This window comes from Haemaphysalis longicornis, unplaced genomic scaffold (assembly GCF_048455015.1).
Source record: "Haemaphysalis longicornis isolate Haplotype H1 unplaced genomic scaffold, Haemaphysalis longicornis Haplotype H1 scaffold_7, whole genome shotgun sequence".
In the NCBI taxonomy this organism is placed as follows: domain Eukaryota; kingdom Metazoa; phylum Arthropoda; class Arachnida; order Ixodida; family Ixodidae; genus Haemaphysalis; species Haemaphysalis longicornis.
Window position 1 is genome coordinate 19,621,912 of NW_027526422.1, and position 25,062 is coordinate 19,646,973.

The 25,062-nt window shown below is 48.3% G+C and overlaps 1 protein-coding gene across 1 annotated transcript; it reads right to left on the reverse strand.

Moving 5' to 3' along the window:
* Positions 1–3,036: 3,036 nt before the first annotated feature.
* On the reverse strand, positions 3,037–24,783 carry LOC144144680 (uncharacterized). Its single transcript, XM_077676207.1, has 4 exons — positions 23,679–24,783; positions 7,172–7,267; positions 6,550–6,637; positions 3,037–6,098 (listed from the first exon to the last, which is right to left on the reverse strand). Exons 1-4 carry the CDS (start codon positions 24,471–24,473, stop codon positions 5,275–5,277), a joined length of 1,803 nt encoding a protein of 600 aa, XP_077532333.1. The 5' UTR covers positions 24,474–24,783; the 3' UTR covers positions 3,037–5,274.
* Between the last annotated feature and the right edge of the window lie 279 nt (positions 24,784–25,062).

Sequence of the window (25,062 nt, forward strand, 5' to 3'; positions counted from 1 at the left end):
AGGCTTAATCGACCAGATCCAGGGGAAACCCCCAAGGTGGAGCAAGTTTCTGCGGGCTAGAAGTTTGCCAAGCTACACGCTTGGCAGATTATCGAGGGTAAAAAAACCCCGGAAACTATGAAAAGCACCATGAGTGGGTAGCTTTTGTTGAGGGGTAGCTTTCGTTACCCATACATAAAAACGCGTACTGGTTTAAGGAATGCCAGTGACTGTATCAGTGAACTGATTTGTTTCTTTTTTTTTTGTCTCTAGAAACTATGCAAACTCGTTTTTTTCTTATGACAATTAATGATACAGCAGTAACTAACTAACTCATTCTTACTTTTGTGCACTTGTGTTGGTTGTTTGTTTTGCTTTTTTGTTTCACACAGTTAATGTTAATCGGTTAATTTAGAGCTGGTTCTGTTAAATTTCCGAATTGTGTTTCTTGCATCTATGCAATCTTTTGTTGTTGCTTCATGTCTGTCATGATTAATATTATTTTGGGATACACGCGTAAAAGTGTTTCCACTTATACATTGTTGTTCGTACACAGGTGTGTTTATACACGTGTATGCGTCTCTTAATTTAGGTTTATATTAGCGTGTGTGTGCTTTTGGAGTTGCCAAACAGCTGCTGTGTAGGCGGGCCGTGCCGCCAGGCAACCTTCAAGTGGTCGCTGACCGATTTTTCGCCGGTTGGGCCCCCAAAACTCCAATGCTGGAAAAATAATCTTTGAACTTGAAACTTGAAAACATTTTTATGTGAATGAGCTACTTCTCCATTGGATGCGGTCCTTCAAAGAAGGGGAAAAAATGGGTTGCATAAGGCTGGCCAGACCGGCCGTCCTGACGTATAGGCCAGAAGTGAATGAATGAATGAATGAATGAATTAATTAATTAATTTATTGCACAAGGATGGAAATCTGGCCTGTTGGGGAAATGAACGAGGCTTACCTCGTCAATAGAACTTGGATTTTTTTCGATCCTTAACCCCAAAAGTGAATAACGAAATTCCCTCCTGGCGCAGTGATTACTGGTCGGGTTTTATCCATGCCTCGAGTGGTTAGACTAAGGCCCGTGTGTCTGGGTAAGCGGGCTTCCTTTACTGTCTTGCTGGAACACAGCAGGTGACGAACGGTTGCAAGAGGAGGTTGTCCCGACTCCCGAGGTCGTGGATGCCTGCGCCACCTTCGCTTCTTTCACTGCTGGATGGGGCCAGCAGCCCGTGGAAGTTTTCTTTTTAAACGGGACATAGAAATGAGCTGCGTGCAGGACGTTCAGTAGGAAAATGTGACAAGGCAATGCGCCGCGCTACCCTTGAAGGAAACTAGATATTCTAGGACCTCTCGCGTATTTCGTAGAATGTTGTGTGTTTGGCTAGGGCACCAAATTGATCCGTACGTACGTCGTCAAGTATCCCAACCTGAACTTTGTTCCGCCTGATATCCCGTGTTTTAAGTGCAATGCACTTCTTAAGCGACCCTGAACCTGCGTCCACCGGCGATGTCCGCATCACATAACCACGTGGGGGATTGGCCAGGAATCTCCTCGTCTTCCTTGGCAACGGGGGGAGATGGGCGCGCGCTGCCTGGCCGCTGACATGGCACATACCCACGTGGGGGATTGGCCAGGAATCGGGCGTGAGAAGGGCTAATGCACCCGCTTAAATGCATCTTTCTTTCTTTGTAGTTGTTGTGTGTGTGTGTGATCTCTCTTTCGCGAACATTACCGAACCGCGCAAATTCAACTCGTGCATTCGCACTTTCACATTCTTCCCCTCAGGGAAATGCGGGGAATTTTTTACACTCTTTTCCAAGAGATACCAGCCGTGGTTGCTTTTATATTTAATTAAGTAATTAGTTAAGGCTTGTTATTCAACGGTTCAGGAAGCGGAGATTGGAATTACAGCATTGCAGGACGACCGAAAAATGAAAAATCGCGATGACCTATTTAAAATTTTTGGGAAAGGGAAAAGATACACCAGAGATCAGCCGTGTACTCTACCTCCCCCTGAACGCTCCTTCTGCCAAGCAACTGGTATTTTCTTAGGGGCTGGGACTGTTGACGTCTCATGTCGTCGTCGTAAGCGCCGTCTCATGTAGTCACGGTACTAAAACACTGAGGCACTCGTTTACGCCTCGCGCTGGAACGCGTCGTAACACGCACTAAAAAAACACCGGGACACTCGTTTACGTCTCGCGCTAGAACGCTTCGTGCTTCGAAGACACGAGACTTTTGCAGAAAAGCTGTATACCTCTATCCCCAACGGTTTCATGTCCGTTGGCAAAAACGCCGAGGCGCCAAGAATACACTTATACACTGCATGCTTCGCCCCTCCCCAGGTTTCACGTTAGTGGAGATGACCCGGGATTTTTTCACTCTTTACATCAATGTTTTGTCTCAACTTCAATAATTCAACTTTGCCTTACGATAAGCTCAGTTGCTATAAGTTTGTTAGCTAGAAGAAAAAAATTGATCATGCCGTTTGTCGCATGTAGTTTCAGACGGGAATGCTGGACACACACACACAAAAAGGGAAGAAAAACAGAGCAATGTCAACAAGCTTATGATGACAGAATTCGCAAGCTTGGTTTCCGCGGCCCACTATAAAACTGAGAACATATGATGTGCTTTTACATACGCCTTTACATCATCTACAGTGGTTGCGTACTATTATTGGTAGCAAGTTTTAAATCGTTGAAGTTTTTTTTCTTTTTTTCATAGGTTAACGGTATTCGAGAACAGCCTCCTCCTCAGTTGCGACCTATTTTTTTAGTAGACGTTGAGAACGACGTCGTTAGCAGTGCTGGGCCCGGAAGATGACACTTTGGTGAAGCACTTTCTGGTGGAATAGAAAAGAACACCAGTGTGCACCAGAATCCCGAATAAGTCAGATTTGTCAGCAAATATTCACTCATGGGCCCATAGTTAATCCCATAAAAGTCAGCCTACAGGCTCTACGATGCCTATCAGGAGGTGGAGGCTTCCACTAAACTGTCGCTCTATCTCACAATGTTACCTCTGAGTTTGAGGAAGAAGCACGCACGGAGACATGTTTTCACACAAAAAAACTTTGAAGTTTTTTTTTAATTGGCACTTGAGCGAGAAGCAGTTTCTTCTAATTAATACTATTTCGAGATCAAGGCACCGAGCAAAAGGCACACGACCTTCGCAGGTCTCTCATCAACATCAACATAAACGAGGTTGGTCCCAGCTGAAAAACAATGTACAGTGCATCAAGTTACTGGACTCGGCCCCAGTAAACTTGAAATGAGGTAATGGTATGTACAGTTCGCAGTCATTGCATGCGTTAAGGCGTGACGCCACACTCTCGAACCAAAGACCATGGTCAGACACTACAACGCTCCTTCGAATGCGGCACAAAGCATGAACATCACTGGAACGTCCAAATTAATGTGTAGGTTTTGACAACGTAAATTTCATATCTAAACACATCGGCATAAGATACACGCTTCCTTGCGTTTGGGAATTACGTAGTGAGACTGGAAAGGTTAGTAGTACTTACTGCTAATGGAAGAAGACGTATGTCGTTTTTCAGCACAAGATGCAGAAGTATGAGCATCGGATGAAAGTAGAAAATACAACTTGCAGCCGCGAGATTGACTTGCCTGCGGTCTGGCGTGGCTTAAGCAGAAATTTACTCAATTGTAATATTTTTTTCACAGACGTATACGCTCACTGTAACCACATCTGCATCAGAACAGGCAAATCACTTATTCTCGTAAATGAAGGACACAAAAGGCTATGTACATGGAAACACTGTCCACCGGAATAAACATTATTACACGTCCGGCAGCAGGCCATAACGCTAAGAAGCGACACCGGAACATCACGTGACACCATGTATACTCCATTCCAGTAAAAACATGAGCCTTCGAACACTGGAAGACATAGTGACCAAGGGCGTAATTCCGAGTTATGTCCGCTTCAAAAGCGTGAATTTTGATCGCGCCTTGATTGGCTGAAGGCGGAGGGCACAGATGTGACGCAACATGTTTCTGCGTACACGTCAGAGGGCCCACAACAGAGACTACGGTCATGGCTTGAAAAGGAAGCTTTTGAAATGGATGAAACTCGGAATTGCGCTCTGGGAATAACGCAGCGATAAACAGCGTAATCAGCCTTTAAAAAAGCAAACAACCGGGCTTGCAAAAAGAATGGATGATATGTACAGCAGTAAGGCACTGTTTGGTGTTTGCCGCAACATCTATGCACAAAATAAAGCAAGAATAAAAGTCCGACTTGCCCAAGGAATAGCCCCATAGCATGCAAGTCGAACCAGGGTGCTGTGGCAGAATCTAATGATTAAAACAACTAATTAAATGTCGCCCTGGGACGCAGTCAACCACCACACTTAATACAATCGACCGTAACCATGACAAAAAAATCGCGAAACAAAATGGAACAGCACACAACACAATGCATACATATAATACAAAACGTCCCATCCGAAACCTGCTACAGCAATGACTGTCCGGAGGGGTGATCAAAATGGGTCTATCAACAGGCGTATTGCTCTATAAAACCTAAGCCGTAACAGTAACCAAACGATGCGAACTTGGTCAACAAACTGCAATTATTATCCTAGGCCTATTCCCTTTTCCACTCAGATCACTATCATTTAACGGTTGGAACACTGTCGCGGCACACGTCCACCTCAGCAGGAACGGGACAAATAAACCTCCCCCAATTCGGGTGCGGCAAGCACTTTGATACAAGAATTCGTTAATAAGATGTCCAAGATTGCATAGCGCTGTATAAAAACACTTACAGCCCGAAAGGCCATGGTACAAAACGTCGCCAAAAAATTGATATGTGTTCCAATTCCAAAATGTGTCGAGTCATCTCCGGTTTCTGCTGTCCATCGACAGTGGAAGAAATAAGGGGAAGCTCCGATGTGCTTCATGGGCTGGCTTAAGCGGAAGTGACACTATTTCCCAATGGCAGTTACCTAGTGTCGCACCAAATCGATAATCCGAAGCTTACTAAGATTTCAAGTTTAAGCGAGGAAAAGTCTTGCCAACTTAATACGCCACCGCGAAATTTTAACTTTTCCATTGGTTCATTGTACCAAGCGTTGATTTCACTACGTCCACACTATATTTTATCGCACCTTTATCCGCGCGAGTTACGTAATCTCACCGGCGATGAGCCTGACATCTGTACAGCAGCCCCTCCATTGCAGCCACACGTTTCGATCACCGCATTCAGTCACTCAGTTCGCGCACATCCAGAAGTCGTTCTCGCTCGTACGAGCACCACCAGCGGGCAGCTACCACGGCCTCCAGACGCTGTCATCGCCGCCTCCGCTCTGGTCCTCGTCTTCGTCCTCCTCTCGCTGTTCGTGCGGCTCCCGGCGCTGCGTGGCGGCCTCCAGGCCGTGCAGGACCTCGCGGAAGAAGGGCGGCCTGTGGCGGGGCAGCGCGGCCAGCTCCTCGGAGGGCGGTTGTGGGGAGAAGCAAGACGGCGACCGCTGGAGCATGAGCATGGCGTCCGACGAAGACGCGTCCTCGCTGCCGATGTCGCTCCCACCCGGGCTGCACAGCGGGCTGCCGCCGAAGCTGCTGGCGGGGCTCGGCGACCTCGGCGGGTGCGGCGACGTCGGCGTGGACGTGTTGGTCGGCGTCGGGGGGCCCCAGCAGGGCCCCGGCGCGGCGGGGTTGGAAGGCGCGGCGGCGTTGTTGTTGCCGGTGGCCGGCGGCGCTGTGGCGACCGCTGGCAGGACGAAGGCCAGGTCGCCGTTGGGGAGCCTGCTGGGGATGAGCGGCAGGCCTCCGAGCTGCAGGCGTCCGCCGCCGCCTCCGGTTCCTCCCGCCAGGTGGCCCGAAGGTCCGTGCAGGTCCGCCAGCGTGGGTATCTGGACGCTGAGCGGCGAGATGAGCAGGCCCGGACCCACGCCGCCCAGCGGAGAGTTGGGTCCGCTCACGGAGCCTCCGTTGAGCCCGTTCACGCACGACGTCAAGTGGCCCACGAGCCGCTGGCGCAGAGACGGCTCGACGCCCTCGAGTCGGGTCACATAACGGCTCACTTCGGTCGCGCACTCGGCGAAGCCCGCGCGGAACTTGTTCATCACCACCGGGTCCGTGGAGAGCGCGGCTGTTGTTGGGAGATAAAAGGTGGCGCTTACGTTAGTTCTCCGTCGTCAGGTTTACTGAAGCGCTTTCAAAAAATATCGTCAATCCTATTTCTAAAAAAACGCGCGTGCAGTTATCGAATCAACTGTAGAGGCCTAGTTTCCTCGATGACCGCGTCAACACATTTATAATTTTAACCTTCATTAGGATTCAACTACCATTTGAAGGTCGGTTTGAAACCTGATAAATATTGTACATTCGCAACGCATTGAAAGGTCTCGATGAATAAATGTGTTGACGCGGTCATCGAGCAAACTAGGCCTGGGAGCTTAACCGCACCCGCTAAGTGTGACGCACGATAGACGAATTCCCTGAATTGCAACCAGCGGATTATAGAAGAAAAGCGGAATGGGGTCCAATCTGCGCGTACAGAAATGACGCCCGGCGCGCGCAGTGTTACAAAAGGAACCCACCTGCCACTTGGTGGCGCTGTACGTTCTGTAAGTGACGCACAGTCATCTCCAAGATGTCGGCTTTCTCCAGTTTCGAATGCCGGGACGGCTGCGAAGAAACAGAACCGCAAGTTGGCGATAAGATAAGGCATACTCGTGGTGACGCAATGGGCTTTAAAAATCGTGGCGCATACGTCACTAACATTGCAGCGAAGTTGATGAACCGCTCACGAACGAGAACGAGAAATAGTTTATTTCAGGAAAGGGGTGAAGTACGCTGCGAAGGCACCCTACGAGAACTATTGAACCTCATGTACAGTGGGCGTTATGAAAACTGCTTTAAATTTATAACACAACACCCCAGTCAAGACCAAAAATAAGGGAATCCTCGGAGAAAAAATTCTAATTTCCCAGTCTAAATAACAGGGGAAGAGGAAGAAGTCGGAAGAGGTTGCGTCTGAAATTTTGGGTGACTGTGAGAAAAAAAAATGACATTTAAGAAGCAAAGGTGGAAAGTGGTGCTTGTACGTCATAACTCTGACCATGCTGACTGGATGTGGCAGTCTCCCCAGAAATGCCTGCCCGATAACAGAACTTCACATGCACAAGTTTATTCGTCGGGACGACAGCGCGTGACACTCACATCTTTGTTAAGTGCGTCCAAGATGAGCGCCTTGAGCTCCGTCAGGCACTGGTTGATCCTTGCACGCCGTCGCTTCTCCATGATCGGCTTGGTTGCCTGCGCAAACGATTTGGGGAAAAAAGTCACGTTGATTTCTCTAATCCCTAAAAAAATGTGGTTGATTCCTCTGTCATAGGAATCGGTAAAACACGAAAGTGAAATGTGGAGCGATATCTGCAGCTGAGCATGATTTGCGGGTCGGCGGCTGTCTTGTGGAAGTGCTTGCCGAGCGACGTCCTGCTGGCGGGTCGCTTCAGCAAAGGTGTACTGCCGTCATTTCCGTGACGGATCAGAGAAATATTGATGTATCCCGGCATAAAACACTTTCGTGTTAAAATATAAAACCCGAAAACGAACAACCCTAAGTAGAACGTACTCGCTAACACTAAAGGTTGCTTCCCCGCAAGAAGACCCTGTGTGCAGGGGTGCACCCTTTATAGGCCGCTTGCTTGGTTGTACTGGCGTCATTTCCGTGACGGATACGACGTCATTCAAATGTTTGTGTATCTCGGAATAAAACACTTTCGTGTTAAAATATTGTCGTATAGTTATTGCTATCTGCAGCAATGATTAAACACACCTGCTTCAGCGCGCATCTCATAATCATTGTACAACCGATGATAACCACTGGATAACCAAACTCGCCTGATAACCTGGAGCGCTGAGCAGTTATCCTGAATTTCCTCACACTAGACGCGCCCTTTCTTGCTCTAGTCTTCCCCATCTCCTTCGGCATTAACAAGACCAACGCCAAGATAGACATGCTCTCTACATGTACCCCACAGTCCCTGGTTGCAGCTATATCAAAAAGTTCCTCTCAGTTGTCTCTTAATCTCCCTCTTATTTGGCTTCAAAGCAGATCTTGTCAGCACGGTTCCTCTACATGGGATAGGGTAAGATTCAAGGCTCACTACAACACGTCGTTCAAGATGTTAGAACGCACTCAGTAAGCCAACGGTGGTTGCTCTCAGCGACTTTCTGATGGGGCGATAAGAAAATAAACTAAAGGCCTCAGCTGCGGCCACGCAGCGTTGCAGCACAACAAGCTGTACATGTGATTTCTGATAAGAGCAATTGGAGTTTCTCCGGTTTTAAGTGCTGCGATCTAATAAAGATAAACACAGCCAGAGGCGGGCCAGGAAAACGAATAAATTGCATATAGACAGACTTTACAGCATGAGTGGAGTACATTGAAGTCGAATACAGAGCAGAAGTCAACACGAAGACGAGTATTTAAGATCTCGTGTTTGATTACTCCTACGGCAATGGGTTTAGGCTGACGGCATCGAACCGCGAAAGTTAGTGCTTTGAGATTGTCATTTTCTTTAGGCTCGCCTCTTACTTTTTATGTCACTTAATTCACGACCGGATAAATAACTAGTTTTAATTTATTTGGGAGCTCTACAGGGCATCTCTCCCATAAAAAAAAAACACTCTCCACCGAAACAGTGGCGCATCGAGCCTACCCATGTCTATTTTAGCGACAAAATGCGTCTGGACTCGCGCGAAGAGGGAAAATGTTTGGGAATTGTGAAGCTTAAAGCACCAGAGGAACTTTGTCAGAGGATGTGCGCGCAAGAAGATCGACCGTTGCGCGAGCCGTGGACACGGGCGGGTGTTTCGGTGTCAGGACAGCCTCCGAAACTTTCAGAGCGCTACAACCCCACATCCCCTCTTTCGACCTTTTTTCGCCCTTACTATTTACACACCACATCGATATATCAAAATGTAAAAACGAAGATTAAAAGGACTGTGATGAAAACAAGAACGACTAATGTCTTGTTTAGGCGCAGGCTTTCTTTTTATCGGTATAAAACACCCCCGAAAAATATTTGTCTACCCCACTGGCGGTGGAGATTAATAAACGACCAGCACACAAAAAGGCATAAACACGAATTAGGAGGAGGAAGACGGTGCTGTATACAGTCTTTCAGTTTCTTCTTTAAGTCCGCCAGGGATGCACGCACCTACAGCCACGGGACAAGTGATATGTGAACACGAAAATATGAACCGGTTTGTGTAGGCGAAATAATGGTGCGCTAGTGGTATATTTGGAAAGCCAGATTTCCAAACTTTGTTACTGCAATTAACACGCGCGTCAATTTGACGTGCATAGAAAAAAACCTCGCTATTTGCGAGTTCTGGTTCATATTTTCGTGATCGCATTTCATTTTCCATGTAAGTTTTGCTTTAAACCTTCCAAGACCAGCTTTCCCGTAGAGCTTTTCCTTCACTGTGGCAGCTTTCCGTGTGCACACGTCTGAAAGAATACCTTCTCTCTGCTCCGCCAATCTATTCTTATTGCCATATATTAAGCACACGCGGTCTCTCTGTAAACGGCATTTCGAGCACCGCTACGGACGGCCTAAATACATGGCCAAATGTTCGGAAAAGCGAGCCATGTGGCCTGCGTAAACGGCAATTCGGAAAAAGAGTTCCCCATCGGTGCGCAGGCTGAAGAGACTCTGCCAAACCCGTATACAGTTGAACCTCGTTACAGCGAACACTGATATAGCGAATTATCGGCTACAGCGAACTAAATACGAACTTTGGTTGGTCACTCTTTATTTCAATGACACTTATTCTCTCATAACGAAATTGAAACCGTGAGGAGCCGTGCGCGCTATCGGATAAAACGAAGAAATATTTGACCAGGAGTATGAAAAGCTGCATGAAAAAAACAAAAACCCCGCGTCGTCCGAAAGTGCAGGAGTATAAAGGCCCTTTTGCTCATGAACACTGCGGAAAACTTCATCCTGCTCAGTGCTGTGAGTATCCACCTGACGAAGATCACATAAATAAATAAGAACGCAGGCCTGTTTTGCCAAGTGAACTTTGTTCTATTGTAATTTCACGTACTCATGTTACGGTTCACTGAGGTTGAAATGCAACAAGGAGAAAGGTAAGGGTTACCCTGTTTTATAGTGGATTCGAAGCCTAAAAAGGCATTTTGTATTAATTAAGTATTTTTGCGGGAGCCAGATTTTCGATTTGTTAGAGGAGATTTTTACCTATACTGTTACAACGAATGTCGGATATAACGAACTAATTTGCTGTCCTGATACCACCTCGTTACAACGAGGTTCGACTGTACTGCGTTCCAGCCCAGTAACACAATTCCAGTGTTTCTCCTGTGCGCGAGCGAGTAACGAGTAAGTACCGTTGAAACACCTACCGACGACCGCGCATGCGTGTTACACTTTGTGTCCCCGTGCAGAAATATGTTTTGAAAGCGGTCTCGGCAATGGTATTTCAGTAAGCAGCCGGCAAATAAAAGCGATCGGCTCACAAGGGTATCGCTACCATCTTCTTCAACAAGCACCACTTTGTGGACGGACCATCCGGTTATTGGTACCCGCGTTTGATTTTGCTACGGGAAACACACCAGTTGCGACTAACTGCTTCCTCAACGGACATTCAGTACAGTTTCACACTCGGCTGAGCTGTGTAGTATGTATAGGATACGGAAGACAGGATAGCGGAGAAGAAACGCACAGGACCAGGGTGGACGTATTGCGCATGTCTGTTGTGTTATCTTTTCTTTCAGTGTTGTTTTTTTACTCGGCGCGCTCATAAATGACAGCGTACAGACGATAGGCCCCATCTTAGCATTTCCTGAGCACGCAGTACGTTGCGGTGAACTGCACTTGCTCGGCTTATGCTTTCACGTTAGGTTTAAGTCATAAGTTATATGCAATGTAACCAACGGTATGTTGTAATTGTTAGGCAAAGGTTTTGCCGATCCTAACAGACGATTGCTCTCGTTAATTTCTTTTTTCTTTTCTTCTTTTGTCAAACCGGAATAGGCGAAGCTTCTGCGGGGATCAAGCGTATATTGTTTTTTTTTTTTTTTGCCATAATGATATTCTTCGTCTCCCGTACGAACTGGATCCTTCGGGTCATGAACTCACAATAACATTGGAAAAAGTGGAGAATTCGCTGCCCCAGCTGACATGCGGCCGCCAGACTACCAGAAAGCTTCACCTAATGCGGCTGTTACACTCTCCGCGCACTCCTGCGGGGGTCGACAAAAAAAGGCCCGAAAACTGCATCGACGTCAGCGACGCAAAACTTCAAATTCCAACTTCTGCATTGTTGGAGTGAAATCAGAAGGGAGGAAGGGGAGGAAAATATAAATGTGAGGCGGTCGACAGTCTGACAAAAAGAACAGGGTCGCAGCCGCCTGGCCTTTTTTAACCTAGGGGGTGTTTGTTTCTAGCGCACATGTCTGGTTCGTGTTGTTTCCCCGCTCCTTGAACCATCGCCTCCTTGAACCTAGCAGCACCTCGCGCTCCGCCGTCCGCAACAGCGCATAAATATAACGGCGCCGACACGGCGGCGCCTCGGACGCCTGTTCGACGGGCGCTGGCCACTTATTAGCGAGTACGCGCTCCGACTCGAGATCGGCAGCGATAGAGGGGGCGCCCTCCCCAGTTCCATGACCGCTCGATCGCCGCATCGTCATCCATCGGAGGGTCAACGAGCCGCCCGACCCCCGCCGCCACAGAGTAGGAATGACGTGCTTTCATTCAAGCACGCGCCCACTGCACGCACGACTCGTCCCGTCGACGCCGCCGCATGCAGCGCCCATTGCCTTGCCGTGCAGCGACACGGAGTTTCACGCGGGAGTTGCGATGCAGCGCGAGCATTGCTTCTCGACTAGGCCACCTTTCACGTTTGATTTTGATTTAATTGTAGGTTTTAACGCGCCGAAGCAACGCAGGCGATGAGGTGCGCCGTAGTGCAGGCCTCCGTATTAACTTTGACCACCTGGGGACCACCTGGGGAACGTGCTCTGAAATCACGAACACACGGGCTTTTTTGCTTTTCGCCTCCATCAGAAAAGCGGCCGTAGCGTCCGGGAATCGAACCCGCGTCCTCGTGCTCAGCAGCACAACGCCTTAGCCACTGAGGCCACCTTCCATGTACTTTTCGCCATTCGATTTTGTTACTTCCTTCTTATTTTCTGAAAGTGTGTTGTCGTTGTGTCTTCACAACAATCCACTTCCAAGGGATGTCTTCCAAGGGATGTCTTCCCAACAATACACTTGTGTTTAGAAGTGAAGCCGATTTGAAGAAGACCAGGTAATTTTGGTCTCTCTAAGCTAGCTTTCCCACATCAGAAGTCGCACAGCGAAGCCTTTTTACTCATCCTCACTTGGGCGCACCTTCTACCTTCGGCCACCTGTTCATCCCTAGCGCATTATATTTTGATATAAGATAGCCTATTTTGCCCCCCCCCCCCCCCCCAAAAAAAAAATGTTTCCCCCGCAATGCATTTGTGTTCATAAGTGAAACCGATTTAAAAGAGATCAATGTATATGTCCCTCTCTTCCCGGTCTTCTGTAAATATGTCACTGCTATCCTCTGTCTCTCCTCTCTATGAATATTTCACCCCTGCCCCCCCAACTCCCACACCAGCAGGCGTTCCGGTGTCCACCCCTAGGTGTGACAATTTACGCCTGATGGTGGTCTTTCCTTTCCTTTCCCTTGTCAATAAATTCATTCATTCAGCAATGTAATTTTGGCCTCTGTAAGCTGGCTCTCCCACATGCTATGCTGCAAAGTGAAGCCTACTTACAACAAAATTCTGGTTGTATAATCCACATAACTGTATTTTGATTTACAACGTCCGCTTTCAACTAGAAATGTTATTTTCCTTTTGTCTCTTTTTTTTACTCCTTTCTTTGCGTGGCTTTTTGTTGCCTGTTGTGTCACTAAGCTAGTATTGATTACTCATCCCAAGATATTGTAAATTGATTGTCATTCACTCGTATTACGTGTAGCTTGTTTGCTTGATATAACTCATTGTTTGTTAGTATTTATCGAGGGCCCCGTTACAGTTTTTAACTTTAGGACCCTCTTCTGTATAATATTATTAGTGTACAACTTTTTTGGAATCACTAATAAACTGAAAATGAAACTGAATATTCCTGAACGCTGAACCGTCGCGACGGCGCAGTTTGAGCAGGTGTTTATGGCAATGCAATGACCCCATAACAGCTCCGCTGGTCATCCAACTTTAGAGTAAAATGGCACTAAATTTTCTGACGAAGGCGCGAAACAAAAAACACCCGCGTGTACGAAATTTTGGTGGACTTCAGATCCCTGCTGGTGGTCTAAAATTAATCTGCAGCACTTCGCTACTGCGCGCCTCACTGATATCCCAAGTGTGGCTTCGGACCTAAAAACCCCAGTTGAGAAAGTGCGCAATCGCCGTTTTGTATACATGGCAATCGCTGGAAAAATTGAACGCTTGTACAGACAGCACAGCACAGTATTAATCCGGACCATTCTTTTGCTACCTAGGTCGCGATACGCCTCCACACAAAACGAGCTAAATCAGAACCGTGCGTGTGCGGAGCGGCAGTATACATTCCTTGACAATTCCTTCCGCAGGCTACAAAGCAATACCTCAAAACCGGTTTAGAAGCAGCGCGCTGCAGTTGCATTGACGTCGTAAACTGTTCATAAAGACCGTTAGCCTCCGTATTACCAATCAACTATGAATCCTTAAGCCACATCGACAGCATACATGAAAAAAGTGTTCACTCAAAACTTGCGTTGGAGTTGCCATTTGTAAGGGAAAAAAAAGGCACGCAAATTCCGAGAATCGCCTACCAACGCGTAAAGCATGGTTTCCATCCGCTCTGCTGAACATTCGAGACCTTTTGAAGCCCGCTTAGCAACTATACAAAAATGCATTTCTGGGAAGATGTTTTACCGGGAGCTATGTAAGCAGTACTTTACTGAAGTATGACGGCCACATGTACCCCGTTACCCACCACGGTGGTTGAGTGGCTAAGACGTTGCGCAGCTGAGCACGAGGACGCGGGTTCGATTTCCGGCCGCGGCAGCCGCTTTTCTGATGGAGGCGAAAAGCAAAAACGCCGCGCGTACGAGATTTCGGCGCACGTTAAAGATCCCCAGGTGGTCAAATTAATCCGGAGCCCTCCACTACGGCGCGCCTTATCGCCTGCGTTGCGACTGGGCGTTAAACCCCTACAATCGATCAATCAATCGATCAATCAATCAATAAATCAATCCATCAATCAAACCATCCAGAACGTAGTAAGTACTCCTTTAAGCACCATATTTTGCAGAGCGCAGCCACTTTAGAGGGGCCATGAAAACAAACTGCAACTTCGTTTAATTAAGAAGAACTGGCCTCAAGTACCTCAGCCAACCCCAATCCATCCACGAAAGATTTTTGTTTAATAAAAAAAACCCCGAAAATACTGCAACATTTTCAAATTTCGGGCTACAGTGACGCGATATGGGCAGAAGTAACGTACTTTGGGTCATCAGTAAAACCTAATTATCAGTGTGTAAACTGTACGTTAGCATTAAAGGAACCCTGCAACACTTTTTTTTCAACTTTTTTTTAAATCCTAAATGCTTGCAGAACGTAGTCACCCAATACACCCAGTACTTAGATTAGGGGGTCGCAAAGTACCTGAGCCAAAAATTACTGCTCTATGCCCATCAGATAACTTGGAAACTCGCTCAGAAGACTTTTCTCTCTGTCCCGGCTTAGACGTTCTTCGACGGCTCGAATTACGTCACTAAGGATATGGAGCGGCTGTTGGCCGGTTTTCCTTCAGTTGCAATAATGAACGCTTTTCGATAGCAAATTAAAAAAAAAGCCACAAAAGCAAAGCAGAAACGGTAAATATAGCTTTCGCAGCGGTTCCAGACGCGAAGGAAATGGTAAAAGCGCTTATCGAAAGTGTTTCATGGTCCCTTTAAAGTAATACAATCTCAAGGATCGGCAGGCCCCCCTACAATCGCCCAGTCACGCTTCTCGGTCGGCCGCCGTCAATCGAACAAGCAAGATTCTCTGACGTCATAGGAGAGTTTCCTGACAGCACAAGTTTTCTTTAATATCTCCGTTTGTTGGAAGGAAGGAAGGAAGAATGTAGAAGAAAGGCAGGAAAGTTGACCTGGCTAGAGCCTAGTTTGCTATCCTGCACGTGGGAAAGGGGAAATGGGCAAAAAAGAGAGAGGAAAAAAAGACGAAAAGTTGGACCAGACACGTATGCCCAGCACTGAGGCACTGACAGTGATTGACACTGGAAGCTCTCAGTCTATAGCCTAGTGTTCAAGTTCGTCGCCCGTAGAAAACGTAATAGTTCCTTAGTCGCCTTCTGAGCGGATGACTGAGAAGGCCAGTGGCACAGAATCTTACCCTCCGAAAATGGCCGCCGAGAGTCCAGGTTCCTCAGCGCTGACGAAGTTTGCGATAACATTGGCGTTATTGTTATCGGGACACAGCAGGCTTTAATGAGCCCAACTTATATTTTGTCTTCATGGCCCCTTTAAAGCAGTGGCGCTACCTAACCCTGGATTACAGGCTCCGGCACACTTCGCCCAGCACAGGTGCTTGTCTATCGCGCTCGAGATATGTATACTGCGCATGCGCACTCATTATTCGCGATTACCGCAATCTCAAGAAAAAAAGTTAAAGCAGTTCCACTCAACGCGAAAGGTGTCGGAAGTGCAGCGCAGTGATTCTCCGTGTGGGAACCTGTGGCGCCGTCCTTCGCTCGCTCTCCCACTCTCTGTATCACTCTTCTCTTGGTGAATTAAAGAGGTTTGTTCAATGCAATTCAATTTTCCCGCCGTCGCAGTGCTCGCGCGTCTTCTCCTAGGACAGCTAGTTCGCATTTTTTTTCTTTATATTTTGTTTCTTGTTCATCCTGATGCGTTTCAAAATGATCCATGTTAACTTACCCATGTGTTTTTATATGCTTCATGTTAACCCTCCATATGTGTTTTTATATGCTTCATGTTAACTCTCCATATGTGTTTTATATATGTTCTATGTTAGCCTTCTCTCCTCCTATCATCTATTCCTATGTACTCTTTCCTTCGCATCCCACCTCCCCTACACTAGCAGGCGTTCTGGTGTCCGCCCCTAGGCGAGACAATTTACGCTTGCTGGTGGACCTTCCTCTCTTCCTAATTATCAATACATACATACATACATACATACATACATACATACATACATACATACATACATGTTTTAAGGTTGGCTTTTTGCACAACACGCCAGCTACGCAGGAAAGCCACACATACAACTGGTTGCATGGAGGTTTAGTGACTCAGCTGCAACAGAAAATTGCTTGACATTATGGCACGCACCAGCGTAAAAGTCAGACACAAAAGGCGGGCATTGAATAAGTATGTGGGCGACTTTATCTGAAAGTGCAAAATGTTTGACATTTTAACGCGAATCAACATCGTTTATTAGGGCTTCTTCTCCCATCACTTTTGCCAGTTCGAAAGAGGATCCCAGCTTACTCATGGCTGAGAACCACGGCTCTGCGATATTTAACCAAGTAACTCCAAGTAATTTCAAGCACTTCTGCGAGTAATTCTCCCAAGCCAGACAATGCTTCCTAATTAAAAGTTATCACCGGAAATTTAGTCTGCCTGTAATTTGTTCTTTCTTTTGCGTGTGCTCCACAATAACTTTACAGAAGATGTGTGAAAACACGGTCACGGTAGCCGCGACGCGTGCATATTTTACTACCAGCCAGATTCAGGATCGTTTTTTTTTTTTTTCATGAGTTATATTTCATTACTACTTGACTTCATTTTACTACTACAGGCATCGTCCTTCAAAACCGGTCATTCGGAAGTTAATTTCTGAATCTTCGGTCCCTGATCCCGTAGAAGTTACTAAATCCATTGCATGTAAAATCCACATGACCCTAAACAAACCCGTCCTTAAAAATAGCGTTTGTTTTATTGTCGCAGCTTCCTTTATTGGGCGATTAAAATAAACCACGGCGTGCCTGCGTGTATGCGTGCTCGTGTGTTTGTGTGTGCGTGCGTACGCGTTTGACTTCACTACTGACGCCAGGGAGTGGCTTTATTTTTGAACGCAACCGAAATAAAAACAGCCCACCGACTGTTTATTGTAAGAGCGAGAGAACTCAAATGAAACAAAATCAGATCACGCCCTCACATTTTGTTTTTGTCCCACAAAACGGCTGACCCGAGGCTGAACAGGTGGCAATATACTGCTATACAAGCAGGCAGGCTGCTTTGAAAATCATGCAAAAAAAGCGAAAGAATGCAAGTATAAAGCAAGTCGACAACAGTGCATGCGAAACGGCAGGCAGACTTCACGACAACGCAGATGTTTCCGGAAAGGGCGCCGACCAGTACGTACGATGATTGTACGTAAACCAAGCGTATGTGCGCTTTATATACACATCCCGTTTAACCCGAATATAGAACGGAATAAGGCTGCATAGACTGCAAGTGCACCTAGTGTGGCAAGTGCATGCGCTGCTGTGACACAATCCCCGCTGTTACACGCTGGCGGAAAAGTATAGGAGGGGGGCTTGTGCTGTAGATTTGTCCGGGTGCAAGCGAACGTTCTTTAGCAAAGCCATTTACAGGACTGTAAAAAGAGCAAACATTCTGCACCGAGACGTCTTACGTACGCTCGGGTTCCAACGAACAAATTAACGTCGATGTTGTGGTTCCTATACTACACCGCTTGAACCGTTAGGAATTGTTTGCGTTGCTCCAATGTCGCTGCGTTTATTAAGGCGAAATAGTTTACGTGAATGCCCGAGCGTCCTTTATACGTCAGTCCGCGTGGCATACTGATTTAAATTTGACACGGGGATGCAGACAGCAGAATTGCTGTTCGGCAGATTGCCGCAGAACCCGAACATCCCGTTCCATAGCTGAGGAACGAAAACAAATTTCTTGGCAGGAGGCAATTTTTCCCTGAATTACAAAGGGGAAATCAATTATACTTTTCCACTGCTTTATTTAAAAATACCTAGCGGGGGATGGAAGCAACCCCGAATAAATTACCGAAAAATGAACAGTCCGCACCAGCACCGGATAACCCCACACAAATCCCCCTGCTCACCCTACTTTCTTTTTTTTTTTTTTTTCGGACTAAATTTTAGGAAAACAAATTTCTGGTGGCGTGCACAGCAGAAGCTGTTTAGCAGAAAGCTCGCACGCACTGGTTCAGGCAATTTATGGCTGATTGTCCAATGCTAAAAACGTTGACGAATTATTTTGCAACGCGATTTTACCGAACACAGAACGACCTGAAGGCAAAGGTACGGTAGGAGGCATGGTAGTGATAGAGGACCTCATCGTCGTCGTTGTCATCATTCATCATCATCATCGTCCGGTTCGTGTCAACTACAGGACGAAGGCCAGCTGCCACCAAAGGTTTCCAGTCCCGCCTGTCGTGTGTCTTTCGTTTCTAATATTTGTCCCCATACTTTCGTAGTTCATCTTTCCATCAAATCGTAGGCCTTTCGCTACTCCGTTTACCATCCCGTGGTAGCCATTACGGTAAACGATTGCTCCGCCCGTTGTCCCGCATCCAACCTACATGACTTACCTAACCCCTTTTGTTACACTTAATTTGAACTAGAATGTCCTCCACCGGCGTTTGTTCCCTGACCCGTGCTTTTGTTTTCTTATCTCTAAGTGTCATCCCTAGCCCCTTTCTCCCCGTGGCTCATCGAGCTGATCTCAGATTTCTTTAAAAATACTTACTAAGACCCGGTGTGTCCGCCCTGTAGGTCATAACCGGTCGTACACGCTGATTATACACCCGCTTTTGTAGTGATAGCCGAAAAATTCAGAATACTTGTTGAATGCTGCCCAGACCAAACATAGGAGTGACGTAATAAGGATAAGACCTCTAGCCTAGTTTTATGCTGGTGCACACAACAGATAGACTAGCAAAGCGATAGAGAAAGCTCGCACGAGGAAGGAGAACGGATCGGGAACAGCTCTGTTACCGCAACAGGTCGGTCGGCGACGGTAACTAATTAGAGGCTGGAGAACGCTCGTTACCGCTTTCTTGCCCGCGAATCTTGAAGACTATACCTTCCGTTCGCCCGGTATTCAGGATAGTGACGCGTTCACCGAGGCTCCACTTCTGATTGTTCACACTGCTCTTATCACCCATGCTTTGTTTCGTTCGTTACTGGGCCGTCTTTTTTAAACGTGTAAGCATTTCTATGTAGACTCAACGATGTAACTCGCCTGTCGGTCCGTAACGCTTGATGTGTCGCAATTTCACCGCAGAACAAAATGCTGATAATAAAAGTTGCCAAGGTGTTCATATATTTGTATAAGAACGGCTATATTGCCGTGCAAACATATCTTTCCACCAATGTGCTAATGTATAGCAGTGAAGCCGAGTTTTAATAATGTTCGGTGTATAACACTGTGGTGTTTAATACCAATACATACTATCAATATCAATAATTGGACATGACTCCTTATTTTGCTCATAAAAGAACTCTCTCCCAGCAATCACTCTTCTATATAAGTTAAAACGACTTTGAAGGGGATGGGTGTATAGCAGAGCAGCTTGCACATTTATTCGATAATTCCAACTGATGAGCATTTCCAATTTATTTGTTACCCATCTCTCTGTTCGCGCGCCACGTGCGATGTGCAACGCTCGCACTGTGCTCTCGAGACGGCGACGTGCGAAGGTCGCGCTAAGGACTGCTAAACGTGGAGGGCGAACAATGTCTCTAACTCGTACACACCAGTTCCAACCGGCTTCGTGCTTACGCGGACCCCGTCGGAAACCTTTCCATCCTTCGACGAGCAAAGCTCAGCTTGCACTTGAAGCAAGTCCCGCCTCGATCAGTCAAACGCACGCGTGTCGCTTGGTGATGCTTCAACACAAATGTCTGCTTCTTTCTCGCCGGAGCGACAGAAAACGTCGTTGAGCTTGTGTGGTTGGAAGGAATAAAGGGCAACTCCCTTTGCCCATGAGTTACACCCCTCTTCCCCCCTACAAAAGCCAGACTTGCTTCCCATTGTTCGGAAAGTTCACACGCGTTGCTCCAAGACACATCTGAGTTCACAGGCGCTTGCGACGCACCCGTTAGGGTGAACCCTAGGATTACGATCTTATGCATTTCAACTGTACTTGATTCCTCCCGCCGCCAGTAGGTGGCGCAACGCGTCATTCACGCCTTCCCCCTTATGCAACTAAGAAACGGCGCAAGGCAATGATGCTGCGAAGCATGTTTCGAGCACTGTAACTAAAAGCAGCATGGAGATCACGGATCTTAATATAGAGTATAAAAATCTTTGCATGCCTGTCAGTACGTGCGAATTTGTGTATGTGTGTGCGGGAGTGTGAGCGTGCTGCAGGCTTAGACCACTCCATCATTGTAGGAATGGTCTCTCAGAGCGAAGGGGAGGCAATGATAATTGCGCAGCAAATTTTCCAGCAATTCCCGCAAAGATTCATACACGTAACGTTCTTAACCTGATAAATCAAGAATATATTTAAAGAAACGAAAAGTAATTTCAGACGGCCCTTTGGCTTGGATGTTAAGTACTTGACGACCGCTTGCCTTGCGTAAGCAGTAAAAACCCTGCCAGGGTTTTCATTTCATTGGCAGTAAAATCCTGCCAATGAAAAAGCAATAGGCCGAGGACCTGGCAAAGTTCTAAAGAATATCCGTGGAATCAAGCGTATGATGCACCGAGAAGGAATGCACACCACGAATTCGCAGTTTCAGTGCCTATAGGACCGAAACGAAGTAACTGAAAAAGAAACTTGCATCCACCGAAGCTGCTATGGACATAGTACTACGACGTGTCAGCTTATAGGAATAAAAAGAATGCATCATGTACTTCAAATTTTGATTGCATGGAGTTCATTTGGATTTCATTCAGATGTAATGGAGTTAGTTGGGCAGCGCAGGCAACGCGGATAGAGGACATCGCATGGATGACATGCAACCGTGTGGCTACCGGGAGGTAGGACGAGAAGCCGAGGGGGCCAGGATACTACTGGCGGACACCGATGAGGCACGAAAATTTAGGGGCAAGGAACGGACTTTGTTGGTGCGCTGTCGACGTGTGTGGAGGTACGACGTGTCGAAATGTGTGGAAGGTACGAGAGGCCTTCCCCGTGTAGTAAACATCCAACACTTCAATAAAAAAGGTCGTAAAAGGGTAGTAACGGCCGTATTAACTCCTCACGAACATTACTACCCCGCGGTACGGTACGTAGGCTCGGCCACTAACTGCATGGTTAGGAAATTAACTGAGTGTACGAAGTAGTACAGTCAAACCCGGCTATAACGAACCCGGGTAGAGCGAATTATGCTATATATCGAACAAAAATATTTCAGTTACGGAAATACATGAGAAACATATTCCTTATAACGAAGTTTACATCGGATATATCGAACTCTGTGCGCCTAGAATGGCCGCCGAAATGCATGGTCTCGAAGCGGCGATTGAGATGGGGATTGGCCGCGACCACGGAGCAAGAGCCGCCACTGAGACATTGCGCATCGCACGGAACGACGTGACGCCCGACACTTTCCGTAACTGTTTCCGACGCGCAGGACTCACGACGGAACCCGCCCAGTCAGCGAGTCCGGACCAAGACAGCAGCATTGAATTGTGGCAAGAGCTCGCTAATGTTCCTGATGATGTCGCGAGTGAGAGCCGTCCGACGCTTATAATGAAGCACTTTCGGCAGTCAATGTGCTCCGCGAATGCTTCTTCGATTTTGGAGGACGCGGACTCGAACTGGTGCAAACAATATTTCGTGTAGAGAATGCTATGCTAGTTGAAGCCGCCAAAACGAAAGAGTGAAAACAAAAATCACCGCTTTTTTTACAAAGTAGGCAAGTGGGGCGGAAAGTAGCGTTATTACTTGCAATAGATGGATTACTTTGGGTGTGGTAATGGCTACTTTACTGTGTTCGTTTCTGCATGCGGGTATGGTGGAGTTGGGTAGGGGGGAGGGCTCCCGCGGATTGCGAACTCGTAACAATCAGCTCGTTATAGGCGGGTTCGGCTATATCGAACTATTGGATATATCGAACTAATCGAAGTGCATATTGCAGTTCGCTATAAACGGGTTTGACTGTATACACTAGATTAAGGTCGCGCTTATGACTAGGTTAAGCATTGCCAGTTAGTAAACGCATGTAGCTCAGAACAGTGTTATCGCTAGGAGTTTACCAGTGAAGGTTGAGGTGCTTACTGCCTGCTCCAGTTAGTAACCCTGCCTAGTGCTACATTTACTACCTCCAGTTACTAAGTACCTAGTGTATATTGGGACAAGTACCTTGTTAGTATTCCATTAGTGAATGCCCCGACCTCTTTTTTAAGAGTGAACGGCTGATGAGGACGACTCGTAATGTGTCCCTCTGCCTAAGCGCACGTAAGGTGCTTATCTGAAACGCCTGCCCATGCCTTGCGGTGCTGGTTTTAGTGAAGCAGAATAATAACGAGCACTAACTTTTGAGTCAACCTCTCGTTTAGTGAAGCGACGAAGCGTAGACAACAGGTATTTGCACGAGCCTGCAGCAGCCCTAGGAACATAACATTCGATTGCGACGGTGCTGGTGCAGGGTGCGTGTAAGAAATTCCACAGAGACATGTAGGACTGACAAGGTGCAGGGTTGCCAAAGCCGAGCAACGGCGCCAGGGCACGCAGTTCCCGCTGCTGAGGTCACGTGACTTTTGGTACCATTTGGGTTGACGCTCGTCAAGAAGAAAACAGCTCAGCCCTGGTTTCGTATACTTTATCTGAAGACCAATTGAGCTAGCAGGAGAACAAGAGCAATTTAAAAGGAGGACAGATATACAAAAAAGTTAAACCGTTTCCAGTGCAGAGGCGAGTGCAAACTGACCTTACGAGGGAAAAAAAGGGGTGAGGGGGTATACTCTGAATGGCAGGGCCAGAAGGGGGCGGATTACGCATGACAAGAACTGTAGGCTTACTACCACTGACAGTTCAGGAAGCGTTAGATTCCCAGCTGCATCCGATACCAGTCAACTACTGTTCTTGTACAATCCTCAACATATCCAGCGATTATACATAAATTTCTTCCCTCTCTGCATTTCTGCAACAGAGAGTTTGCGTTAGTGCCTCGGGAAACTTCCCGGGCATCACGCCAAACGTTTGAGGCACGATCTAGCGTTTATGTAATGACTGTCACCGACTTGATTCACGTTGACGCAATTACTGCGGCAACGTACAGGCGATGCCACTTTTTTTTTTTTTTTTTTGCAATCGTAAACCGATGACAGTATTAATCGTAAGAAACCGGGAAGACTCGGCGACACGGAAACATACAAGGACGTCCAAGCGTATGGTGTCGTAATTCCTAGCTCGATGCGGTAGAGGTGGGCACTTTCGCCGCGCTAACTAGGGTGCGCCAATCGACGTCATTGCGACCTTTCGAGACGCGCGGTGGCCCACGGGGCGTAATCACCCGCTGGCTAGGAAGGAAAAAGAAAGAAAAAAAAAGTAAAAGATGAAGAATAGGGCCGACGACGCGTGCCGGCTCATCGGGCCACACGTCGATCGATCGATGTCCGTCATCAGCTGACCGAGCGCGCGTCACGGCGACAGAGGGGGCGGGGCGCCGATCTCGCGCGCGCGTAACAATCTTTTGCGGCAGGGGCAACTCACCCGTCGGATTTCGCTCGCCCTGGACGGCGTGGGCCGTTCGGGCGCCGGGACGCCCGCAGTGGACATGATCGTCGGAGTGGACGGTGCGGGAAGCAGCGGTGACAGCGGCGCCGGCGGCAGTCCGTACCGCTGCTGCTGCTGCTGCGGAGGCACGGCCGACAAGAGCGGCGGCGGCGGCGAGGCCACCATCCTGGCACTGGAGCTCGTCACTTTGAGATCCAGCTCGAAGCGAGCGCGCCACAGCACTACGACAGCGGCGACAAACTCCCTCCGGCGGCAGCTGCGGCGAGGGGGGCGCGAGCCGCGAGGCGCTCTGGCACCGAGCGCCGACGGTAACGGAATGCAGAGCGCGCCTTTCTGTCGCAGGTAGGCTGCGCGCCGACGGCTCTCTCTCCTCGGGCGGCGAGCGTGTCCCCTCCCGGGCCGACTCCTATTACTCGTACCCCCTTTTCTCGGAGGAGGGTGGGGGGCAGGCGAGGCGGCGGCTGGCATCGAGCGTGGGAACGGAGTCTCGCGCGTCGCGCCAGCCGGCCACGCACGCAGCCCGACGACCCGACAGCCGACGCCACGAACAGCGGCGGCGGCAGCAGCGCTGCCCAGAGGAGTTCCGCCTTTCGGGCCCGCGGTGGAGGAGGAGCAGGGGGAAGGGGCGCCGACGACCAAAAAGAAGAGCACGACGTGCGCGCGCGCGCGCGCCGACGCACACTCCCCCTTGCCGCTTTTTTCTTCTTGTTCTTGCACATGCACCCCGACTACTTCTTGGTCTCCTCCGGAGGAGGGGGAGCCGATTTCCATTCCACCGCACTACGCATTTATACTTGAGGTCAACGATGCGTGCACCGGCGTCGCCGCTCGCCTCCTCGCCCTTGAGACCCGGGCGGCCGTGTGAGAATCGAGCAGACTTTGCGTTCCCACACTCAGGCGTTTCTCCCGGAGCGCGCGCGCGCGCCGCCTGAGAAGAACGTGGAGGAGGCAGCCGCCGCCGCCACTGGCACCGATGGCATGGCAGCAGCAGCGGCAGAGCAGAGCGGAAGAAAAAAGAAAGACGAGAGGGGAAAGGGGAGTTATTGCTGCCACCACCGCCGCGCTGCTGTGGCTGCCAGCCGCGCAAAGTTTCGGTACATTCTAACCACCTCTCACTCTCTCCGGGCACCGTCGTCTGCTGCTCCGCGCGTGCCACCGCTTGGGCCTCCTCCTTCGTCATGTCTTGCGCCGTTTCTTTCTGCGTTGTTTATGGCGGGACGCCCGTGAGTTGTGGCGCTGAGAGGGTCAGACCTGAGCCCCCTCGCTTTCTTCGATGAACGCTCTATTGTTGCTTCCGTCCGAGCCACAGGAGCGTGTTTTGATGGCTCTTATGTTCTCCCCGGAGCTTACTTTCGGTTTC

What these genes read in the sequence shown, in the direction of transcription:
- LOC144144680 (XM_077676207.1), bottom strand. Translation starts at nt 24,473, where the DNA reads ATGGAAATCGGCTCCCCCTCCTCCGGAGGAGACCAAGAAGTAGTCGGG. An exon ending in TGGACGCACTTAACAAAGAT is followed by an intron (nt 6,638 to 7,171) that starts GTGAGTGTCACG and finishes GTTTCTTCGCAG; the next exon opens with CCGTCCCGGCATTCGAAACT. An exon ending in ACAGCGCCACCAAGTGGCAG is followed by an intron (nt 6,099 to 6,549) that starts GTGGGTTCCTTT and finishes TCCCAACAACAG; the next exon opens with CCGCGCTCTCCACGGACCCG.